At 36.2% G+C, this 11,359-nt stretch overlaps 1 protein-coding gene across 1 annotated transcript; it reads left to right on the forward strand.

The window, feature by feature from the left end:
- The first annotated feature begins 2,684 nt into the window (after positions 1 to 2,684).
- Positions 2,685 to 3,302, forward strand: LOC106760294. Its single transcript, XM_014643748.1, has one exon. The coding sequence runs from the start codon at positions 2,685 to 2,687 to the stop codon at positions 3,300 to 3,302; it is 618 nt and encodes a 205-aa protein (XP_014499234.1).
- The last annotated feature ends 8,057 nt before the right edge of the window (positions 3,303 to 11,359 follow it).

The raw sequence follows: 11,359 nt of genomic DNA on the forward strand, positions 1-11,359 counted from the left end.
CCTTCTCAGAGTCAACATTGTTTAACACCTGGGCGTGATCGCTGAGCGTCCCAATTGAGTGTTGAACCTACCGTTGAGTGGTGAGCCCAGCACTGAGCGCTGTACTTATGGGCCTGGGCCAAAATTTATTTATTTTTCTGTATTATAAATAGACCCAGAATGCACTAGAGAACATATCTTTTGGCAGAAAGAGACGTCAGAACACTTCCTACACTCCTTGGAGGCGGCTTTTGGATGCGAGAGCTCCATCTACCAAATCTAGGGTTTATCTCGTCATTCTTTTCATTCAATTCATCTAGTTTCACCATGAATATGGTGAACTAAATCTTTTGTTGTTAGGGGAACGATGTAATCCTTTTGAAACTTTCTTATATTAAAGTTCTTATTTTATTCATATACTTTTGTTATCAATAGTTTGGGTTTTCTTCTCTAAGGTGAGAGCTTGCATTGTTTAACTCATTCAGTGTCACGATCTTTGATTTTGTCGATACAGAGACGTACGGGGAAATCTAGAACTGAGAAGAATTTTCTTGATTATGAAATATTGTCTAGAGATAGGAAGAGGAGGGTCAATTGTTTTAAGCTTCTGTCATTGATGATTAGTAATTACTAGGGAGACTAGAGATAATAAACTAGTAATTATGGTAATAGGCTCTTTTCTCCGAGAGATAGGGTTTAAAGTAAATTAGAAAGTTGCATGAACATTGATAATAAAGTTGAATTTAATAAGAATGGTAGATATAGGAGAGGGGATTAGGATGAAACCGTAAACACTAACAATCCCATTCGTTCATATCTTTATTTGCCAATTGATCAAGCTTTTGCATTTGCATGTTTAATTTTGTCTTTGCATCACATCAATCAATTATATTCCATTCAAGTCTTAGGAAATCAATTCACATGAATGTTTAGGCCATAGAGTCCATTGAGAAACGATATCTGGACTTACCGTCTATTTATTACTTGATACGATCTGATACACTTGCCAGGGTGTTAACAAGTTTTTGGTGTCGTTGCCAGGGACTCATTGGTTTAACTTTTCTAGTAGTGTGAATTTGATTAAATTTAACTTGTATTTTTTTTGTTATCGTTTTTTTTATAAAAGTGATTTTTAGGGTTTTGTTTCTTGTGTATGCAGGAGGCAATTCACACTAGAAGCAAGAAAAATCAACCTCTTCTTGAAGGACTGAGTGAGAGGAGGGGGAAGAAAGTCAGAAGACCATCTCGATAATTGTTCCCCTCTCCTAAAAGACTTGTACAATCCTCATCGGAGGCATATACTCAAAATACAGAAGAGATGGCAGAGGAAGCTCCTCCTAAACGTATTCTTGCAGACGCGTCTAATATTGTTGGCCCTTTAAACTTTAATAGTATTGCCATGCCAAGGGACAACACAGTAAACATGGTGATGAATCCCGCATTACTACACTTGGCGCAGAGCAACCAGTTTCATAGACTGTCAAATGAGAATCCGTACGACCATCTTACAATATTCAACGAGATATGCAACACAGTGAAGATGAATGGAGTGTCAGATGACGGGATCAAACTCAGCTTGTTTCCCTTTTCACTAGGAGGCAATGCTAAGTTATGGCTAAATTCTTTCCCAGAAGGAAGCTTTGCTACGTGGGATACTGTGGTGTCTAAATTCTTGAGCAAATACTTTCCACAGTCAAAAATCAACCAAGGAAAGTTGAAGATTTCTTCCTTCAGACAGGGCATGGAGGAAACCCTAGGGCAGGAATGGGAAAGATTCAAAAGATTGATGAGAAAGACGCCTGTACATGGATTTGATACAACAACATTGGTTCTTACATTCCCGGGAGGTATTGGTATGCATTCTACACTTATGTTGAATGCTGCAGCTGAAGGTAGTATTAAGAATAAGACTGCTAAGGAAGCTTATGAGCTTATAGAGAATATGGCGGTTAGTAACGATGAGATGAATTGTGAAAGTGCTAATATTATCCAACAACAGGAAGCTTCATTGTCACAATATTATATGTTATAGTGGAGCAGAATAAGATGACCACTCAACAGTTGGAGACAATTATACAAAGAAACTTTCTTTACTGGCGCAGGAAATTAGAAAAATTCCAAGAATTCAAAAGCAGTCACAAGTTATGTCGTCTAAGAAAAATGCAGAGTCAGAAGAGCTTTTTCAGCAGGTTATTAATAGAAGTGTATTTTATATTAAAAGCTTGGAAGAGCATGGGTGTGAGAGGAATATGAGAAATGATGCAAGAGAAGAATGTGAGACTGTTGTTACAAGGAGTGGGAGAGGGCTAAAGGAGAGAAAAATTGAGAAAAGAGAGAAAGAAAAAGAGAGTGAAGAAAAGAAGAGTGATCAGAGGGAGAAAATAAAGGAAGAAGAAAGTGTGATGAGTGAAAAAATGAGAGTTGAGGGAGAAATAAGGAAAGAAGAGGTTGAAAAATTAATAGAAAGAGAGTTTGAGAAGGTCATTCCTTATCCCAAGATATATTCAAGGAAGGAAAAAGAAAACCAATTTGAGCAATTTATGGATATTTTTAAGAAGCTAGAAATCACCATACCGCTTTCTGAGGCACTTCAGCAAATGCCATCATATGCGAAATTATTAAAAGAACTTCTCATGAAGAAAAGAAAGTATATTGAGAAGGAAACTATTGAGGTGCAAGGTAATTGTAGCGCGATCATACAGAAGATGTTACCCCCTAAGTTGCAAGATTCAGGGATTTTTACCATTCCATGTACCATAGGGGAGTTAGAAGTTGGAAAGGCTTTGATTGACTTGGGAGATAGCATTAATTTAATGCCCCTCTCTATGTTCAAGAGAATTAAAGGATTGGAACTTAAGCCGACAAGGATGACTCTTCAATTGGCGGATAAATCTCTCAAATATCCATATGGAGTGGCTGAAGATGTAATAGTAAAGGTGGACAAATTTTTATTTCTAGTGGATTTTTTCATAATGGAGATGGAGGAGAATGAAGACGCGCCTCTAATTCTTGGAAGACCATTTATGAAGATGGTCGGGATTGTGATTGATGTAGAGAATGACAAACTTAAAGTCAGAGTGCAAGATGAAGAGGTGAATTTCGATGTGTTTCAAGCAATGTCACATCCTAAATATGATAAAGCATGCTTTCAAGTAGATATTGTGGATGAACTCTGTATGATGCAAAGGGCTAGGGTACATGATATATCTTCATTGGAAAGAACTCTTATTGATGAGCATGAAGATTTGAATGAAGAAGAGGAAAAATCGATTGAAGGATGTGTTAGGGATTTGGAGTCATCAAAAGAAATCCCAACAGAATAGGTTAGTTTTGAAAAAATTGAGCTCAAGGAGAAAATTAAAGAAAGTAAGATTGAGTTGAAAGAGTTACCAACTCATTTGAAGTATGTATTCTTAGTAGATAATGGAGGAAAACCAATCATTATTAGCAATTCATTATCTCCAGAAGAAGAAGAAGAGAAGTTGGTGGGCGTTTTGAAAGCTAATAAAGGTGCTATAGGGTGGTCAATTTCAAATCTTAAAGGTATAAGTCTCACATATTGCATGCATAAAATTCTTATGGAAGATTATTATAGGCTAGTTGCTCAACCACAGAGGAGGTTTAACCTTGTTATGAAAGAAGTCGTCAGGAAGGAAGTATTGAAGCTTTTGGAGGTTGGTATTATTTACCCAATTTCTGACAGTAAATGGGTAAGTCCAGTACAGGTGGTTCCAAAGAAAGGAGGGATGACAATGATCTACAATGAAAAGAATGAGCTTATTCCTACAAGGACAATTACTGGGTGGCGGATGTGCATTGATTATAGAAAGTTAAATACAACCACTAGGAAGGATCATTTTCCTTTGCCTTTTATGGATCAGATGCTAGAAAGATTAGCTGGACAAGCTTATTATTGCTTCCTAAATGGTTATTCTGGATATAATCAGATTGTGGTGGAGCCTGAAGATCAAGAAAAGACGGCTTTTACATGTCCTTTTGGTGTATTTTCTTATAGAAAAATGCCATTTGGATTGTGTAATGCCCTAGCTACATTTCAGAGGTGTATGCAAGCGATCTTTGCAGGTTTTATGGAGAAAAGTATTGAAGTCTTCATGGATGATTTTTTAGTGTTTGGAGATTCCTTTCAGAGATGTTTGATCAACCTGGATGTTGTTCTTAAAAGATGTGTTAAAACAAATGTTGTCTTGAATTAGGAAAAGTGTCATTTCATGGTGACAGAGGGAATTATTTTGGGACATAAAATTTCAATTAGGGGGATTGAAGTGGATAAAGCAAAAGTAGAGGTTATTGATAAACTTCCACCACCTATGACTGTAAAAGGATTTCGAAGTTTATTAGGCCATGCTGGATTTTATCGAAAATTTATTAAAGACTTTTCAAAGATTGCTAAGTCGTTGAGTAATTTGCTTGTTAAGGACACACCATTTGTGATGAGTAAAAAATGTGTACAAGCTTTTGATTTTCTGAAGAAAAGCTTGATTTCTGCTCCTGTGATCATGGCTCCAGATTGGAGTAAAGATTTTGAGCTTATGTGTGATGCTAGTGATTATGCCATAGGTGTTGTGTTGGGCCAAAGAAGGGAAAAGGTATTTCATGCCATTTACTATGCTAGTAAAGTCTTGAATGAAGCTCAATTGAATTGTGCCACTACGGAAAAGGAATTTTTGGCCATAGTTTATGCATTGGAGAACTTTAGATCTTATCTCATTGGATCTAAAGTGATTATTTATACTGATCATGCGGCCATAAAGTATTCGTTGACAAAGCTGGATTCAAAGCCACGGTTAATTAGATGAGTGCTTTTGTTACAAGAGTTTGATGTGGAGATTCGCGATAAAAAGGGAAGTGAGAATTTAATTGCTGATCATTTATCTCGGCTAGTCAATGAAGAAGTTACAAGCAAGGAAAAGGAAATCTAGGAGTTTTTTTCAGATGAAACCCTCTTGTATATTCAGCAGATGCCATGGTTTGTTGATATGGCTAATTTTAAAGCTGCAGGTGTTATTCCAGAAGAACTGAATTGGCAACAAAAGAAGAAGTTTTTACATGATGCCAAGCAGTTCATATGGGATGATCCGTATTTATTCAAGATTGGAGCTGATAATCTTTTTAGAAGATGTGTAACGAAAGAAGAAGCAGAAGGAATTCTTTGGCATCTTTTTAGAAGATGTGTAACGAACTGTTGCAAAAATTCTTTAGTCAGGGTTTTATTGGCCTACGTTGTATAAAGATGCCCATAATCATGCCAGAAATTGTGACAAATGTCAAAGGACGAGAGCTATTTCAAGACGACATGAGATGCCATTACAAGGAATTTTAGAAGTGGAAATTTTTGATTGTTGGGGTATTGATTTTGTTGGACCTTTTCCACAATCTTTTAATAATGAATATATATTGGTGGCGGTTGATTATGTTAGTAAATGGGTTAAAGCTTTAGCATGCCCCAAGAATGATGCCAATACGGTGATTAAATTCTTGAAAAAGCAAATTTTTCACGTTTTGGAACTCCCAGGTTACTCGTTAGTGATGAAGGGTCACATTTTTGTAACTTTCAGCTTGCAAAGGTACTTAAACATTATGGGGTGAGACATAAAGTGACGTTACCTTACCATCCACAAACAAATGGTCAAGCTGAAGTTTCCAATAGGGAAATAAAAAGAATTCTAGAAAAGACAGTTGTTGTTTCAAGGAAAGATTGGGTGCATAAATTAGATGATGCTCTTTGGGAATACAAGACGACTATGAAGACTTCTATGGGTTTATCACCTTTTCAGTTGATGTATGGGAAAGCATGTCACTTGCCAGTGGAAATGTAGCATAAAACTTTGTGGGCTTTGAAATTTTTGAATTTTGACCCTCATGAAATTCAAAGCAAACGTAGAAGTCAATTGTTGGAGCTTGAAGAGATGCAATTGCATGCATATGACTCATCTAGGAGTTATAAGGAAAAGGTAAAATTCTATTATGACAGGAAGTTGATAAAGAGAGCTTTCAACCCTGGGCAGCAACTGTTATTATTCAACTCAAGGTTGAAGTTATTTCCTGGAAAGTTGAAGTCAAAATGGTTAGGGCCTTTTGTAATAAAACATGTACATCCTCATGGAGGAGTTGAATTGATGAATCCAGCTGATAATGATCCGTAGAAGAGTTGGTTGGTGAATGGTCAAAGACTCAAGCATTATTTGGAAGGAGAAGTGGAACAGTTGTCCACGGTAATGAAGCAGGTTGACCCGTAAGGTTATCGGGTTAGGCTTGTGACGTTAAACAAGCGCTTACTAGGAGGCAACCCAGTGGTTTTATTTTCTTTTTCCTTTGTAATTTGAACTTTTAGAATAGGTTGAATTCTAGTGAGTAGTGTAGGTTTTGTTGCACTTGCTTGAACACCTTATCTGATGATGGTTTGACTTGTTGATTGCATGATGAGTTTGCTTGATGATGTTTGATGTGGATGATGATTGAGACTGCTTTACATGCTTATCTACAGGTGAATTGTTCACAAGCTGTGTGAATAGATGCATGATGAAATTATGATTGTGATTATGATGCTAAGCAGGATGTATGATTGATATTTGAAGTTGTTGAGTGAGCAGAGTGTGTGAGGTTTATGAGTTCTAGAGTGATTGATTGATATATTTGCCATTCACTTGAGAACATGAATGATTTTGCTTGAGTCTTTTGATTGATTGAATTACATGTTTGTGTCACTTGATCAAGGCCATTTTTGGAAGCCCTTACTTAGCCAAATTTTTGTCCCAAAGTAAAGAGAACCATGTGTTCTACCCTTTTTGAACCTAAGCTTGAAACACTTTGAAAACCTTGTTGAGAAAAATCTTTACCTTGAGTTGAGTTGAGAATAATTGAATGGTATTGATAAAGGTTCAAGTTTGGGGTTATTGGGAGAATTAAAGGCAAAAGAAAATCATTGAGCTAATGTGTTGAATGACAAAGCATGAGAAAGGAAAAAAAAAAGATAAGCATGAAAGATAAGCTCAATGCAAAAGCAAAAGAAAAAGGGAAAAGTTGGGAATGTGTGAAATTGGTGAAAGAAAGTTGGTGCTTGAACTTGTATGTGAATAACTCTCTTAACTCAAGGATTTTCAGATCTAGAAAAACCAATTTTTCTTGTTAGCCCAACCTCAGTATAAGCCTTGAAAAGCCCTTGTGATGACATATATGTGTGAGAATGTTGACCGTGATAGATGAAAGACAATTTTGTTTTATGTCACATATGGATAATAGAGGGAAGGAGTGACCTCTTGAAACACTTGAGTGATTGAGTGAAACACTTTGCCTGGTAAGGATCTCTGAAATTCATGATTACACCTTTGCTTAGTTAACTGATCATTCATGAAAAATAACATCTCTTGGAGAGTATATGATTATGTGAACAGTATGTGAGTAGGGATGAATTGAAGCATGTGTGCATCTTTATTCGATTCCACTAAAAAGCTGAATTGAGTAATTACTTGTTGTGAAAGAATGAGTTTGGAATGTGTTGAACCATTTTAATGATAGGTGGAAGGCTAAGTTTTATTTTGTTTGCTTGAGGACAAACAAAGTTCTAAGTTTGGGGTTGTGATAATGGTCTAAAAACCGTTATTTTTATGCTTGAAATTATATCAAAACACACCCTTTATGACATAGAATGAGCTTAAAATCATGAAAACACTTTAGTTAGGTTACAAAAGAGTCAAAGGTGGTTTTAGAGATATTATGCTTGGGTTTACATTGTTTTGACAAGATTTAATGGGCATTGGATGATGGAAAGTGAGGTAGGGAGAAGTTGGACTCAAGAAGAGAAGAAAAAAGGTGAAAAAGAAGAATCGCAACTATCGCTCAACGCCAATTCCAGCGCTGAGCGCCAATTTTGTGAATTCAGCCACTGTCTCACGCTTAAGCGCCAACACTGAGGGGAAAATGAAGAATCGTGCCTACCGCTGAGCGCCAGATCCACCGCGGAACGGTGGCCTTCTTAGAGTCAGCACTGTTTCACGCCTGGGCGTGATCTCTGAGCGTCCCAATTGAGTGCCACACCTACCATTGAGCGGTGAACCCAGCGCTGAGCGCTGTACTTATGGGCCTGGGCCAAAATTCTGTTATTTTTCTGTATTATAAATAGACCCAAAATGCACCAGAGAACATATCTTTTGGCAAAAAAAGACGTCAGAACACTTCCTACACTCCTTGGAGGCGGCTTTTGGATGCTGGAGCTCCAATCTACCAAATCTAGGGTTTATCTTGTCATTCTTTTCATTCAATTCATCTAGTTTCACTATGAATATGGTGAACTAAATCTTTTGTTGTTAGGGGAACGATGTAATCCTTTTGAAACTCTCTTATATCAAAGTTCTTATTTTATTCATATACTTTTGTTATCAATAGTTTGGGTTTTCTTCTCTAAGGTGATAGCTTGCATTGTTTAACTCATTCAGTATCATGATCTTTGATTTTGTCGATACGAAGATGTACGGGAAAATCTAGAACTGAGAAGAATTTTCTTGATTATGAAATATTGCCTAGAGATAGAAATAGGACGGTCAATTGCTTTAAGCTTTTGTCATTAATGCATTAGTAATTACTAGGGAGACTAGAGATAGTAAACTAGTAATTATGGTAATAGGGTTTTTTTGCCGAGAGATCGAGTTTAAAGTAAATTAGAAAGTTGCATGAACATTGATAATAAAGTCGAATTTAATAAGAATGGTAGATATAGGAGAGTGGATTAGGATGAAACCGTAAACCCTAACAACCCCATTCATTCATATCTTTATTTGCCAATTGATCAAGCTTTTGCATTTGCATGTTTAATTTTGTCTTTGCATCACAACAATCAATTATATTCCATTCAAGTCTTAGGAAATCAATTCACTTGAACTTTTAGGCCACAGAGTCCCTTGGGAAACGATATTTGGACTTACCTCGTATTTATTACTTGATACAATCTGGTAGACTTGCCAGGGTGTTAACACAAACTCATTAGCTACGGAAATGTCAAGATTTTGCTTATTTCCCTCGACTTCCATATGATTTAAGATGATTAACCACTTAGATCCTTCTTTGACTTCATGCAACACTTGTTATGATGACAACAATTTTGATTCTTCAGGGTTAGGAAAGATCAACTACTTCTTTTTAAAATTTATAAGGATACGATTGACAAATAATCAATTCATTCCTAAGATTCCATCTAGATCTTGCAGAGGTAAGGATATGAGACATACTTTGAAACTATGTCCTTCTACAACTATCGGGCATTGAGGACACATCCTTGACATTTTGATCAGACTAGAGGTTGGAGTAGATACCATAAGATTATACTACAACTCTTTCATTGGTAGGTTTAACTCTTGAATAAAATTTTCAGGCAAAAAAGAGTGTGTCGCTTCAGAATCAAACAACACATTCAAATTTCTTTCAACTATCATACAAAGCCTAATGATGAGATTGCCTAATTTAGTAGCTTCAGCTCCCGTAAATGCATAGACCCTTCCAGTAGCTTGTGACTTTCATCATTCCTTCTCTGTTAGGGTACTTATTGAGGTTGGGCTGCTTCTCGTCTATTAGAGGGAGGATAGTCTCTAACAAAGTGTCATTTTGTTTTGCGAAAAAAATTGTGAAGTACAAGAACTTTGGACAAACGTTCTTCAAATGAGGTCCTCCACAAACGTAACATTGGATTCTATTCTACTAGAACTGCTATTGATGAGGATTTCCTTGAAATCACTGAGAATAAGGTCCATCGTAAGGTTGGCTCAATACGTTTAATCAACTATCGATCTAGAAGGTCCTCCTACTCTTTGCAACTTAAGTTAGGTTTCAACTTGACGTCTCAGCCTTTCCACAATTCTAGCTTGCTCAACTATAGTAGGGAATTCTTTATGGCTAACTGTATCTTTACTCTCAGCCTTTCCGCCAATTGTATCTCTACTCCCAGTCCATTAGTGAATTTTCTACACCTTCATTCTTCATTCATAGTGTTGAGATTGTTGATAAGGGGAGCACTAGTTTAGCTAAACATTACAATCTCACAGTGTTTCTGGTTTTTTATGATGACAACACATTATTAATAACACATGTATTGATAAGTGTTACATGTTCATTACTTTCATGTGTATAATTACTTGAGACCATGTTTGTCCTTATTCTGTCATTATATGCAATTTCACTTTATTCTACATGAGATAATAACTGTGATTGCATAACATATGATTTGGAAAAGAAAAACCACATACACTTTTGTTGAACTTATATTGTGTGGCAAAACAAAATTTTTAAGTCGACTTCATTATGAAACAAGTCGATTAAAACTTGTGTCTTTGCACAAACCTTTTCAAAGTGTGTTGTGAACAGTTCTGCAAAGAAAGTTTTTCAAAACTGCATTTAAGTGTAACTTAGTCGACTATGTGTGCAAGCCATTCGACTTAGTTTTGTTTTGAAAATCTGTTAATGCTTGTGAAGTATAATGACTAAACTTTGTATCTTTGACCAAACATTAATTGTTAGACAACTGTATTAAATTTGGAATCAATTAAGTTGGTCCGATTGTTGCTATCTGTTATAACTATTATAACTGTCTACATTAAGTCGATTGCATTAGTAGCATAATCGACTAAAGGAGCGTATATTTTTGTGATAAACTATATATAGACGTGAGTTTGATTTCAGAAAGAGACTTTTGTGATTTTAACAATTTCAGTTATTCTTTTTAGATTTTGCAGAACGTTGTAAGCTCCAAGAACTCATCAAGAAGACCGTGATGATCATCCTTTGGTGGTTGATTGAAGAGCAAGTGTTTGTGCTGAAAGACAAATTGACCATATTGCACATAGAGGTGTTTCTGATTCGTGATCAACTACTTCTCTCAATCTTTGGAAGATTGCGGCTGCCCTGTGTGATTACAGGAAAAGGACGTGTTGCGTTCTAGGACTTTGAGGATTGTTCAAAGTGATTAAAGACTGCAGGAGAGGGGATATCTTGTTGCTGTTCTTTGTGTGTATATACCTATATTTTGGTCAGAGAGTTAGAGAGGTGTTTTATATTTTGATGTGGAGGTCTCTATAGAAACCTTGTTGTAAAAACCTTGACCATTATAGTGCATTTGCTTCTGGGTACAGGAAGAACACTGGATGTAGGCAGTTTGGCCGAACCAGTATAAAAACTACGTTTGAATCTTCTATCCTTGCACTTTTACATTTCAAGTCGACTTTACTTTTAACGTAGTCAACTATTTTCCGATGAACTTCAATTATCTGTTTCCTTGTATTTCATGAAACTTTTGAAAGTTTACTCCTTTACGAAAAAGATTTTGAAAAGACTTTCATTTTTGTATTTCACTAATTCACCCCCTTTTTGGTGTTGA

The sequence above is a fragment of the Vigna radiata genome, chromosome 5 (genome assembly GCF_000741045.1).
Source record: "Vigna radiata var. radiata cultivar VC1973A chromosome 5, Vradiata_ver6, whole genome shotgun sequence".
In the NCBI taxonomy this organism is placed as follows: Eukaryota; Viridiplantae; Streptophyta; class Magnoliopsida; order Fabales; family Fabaceae; genus Vigna; species Vigna radiata.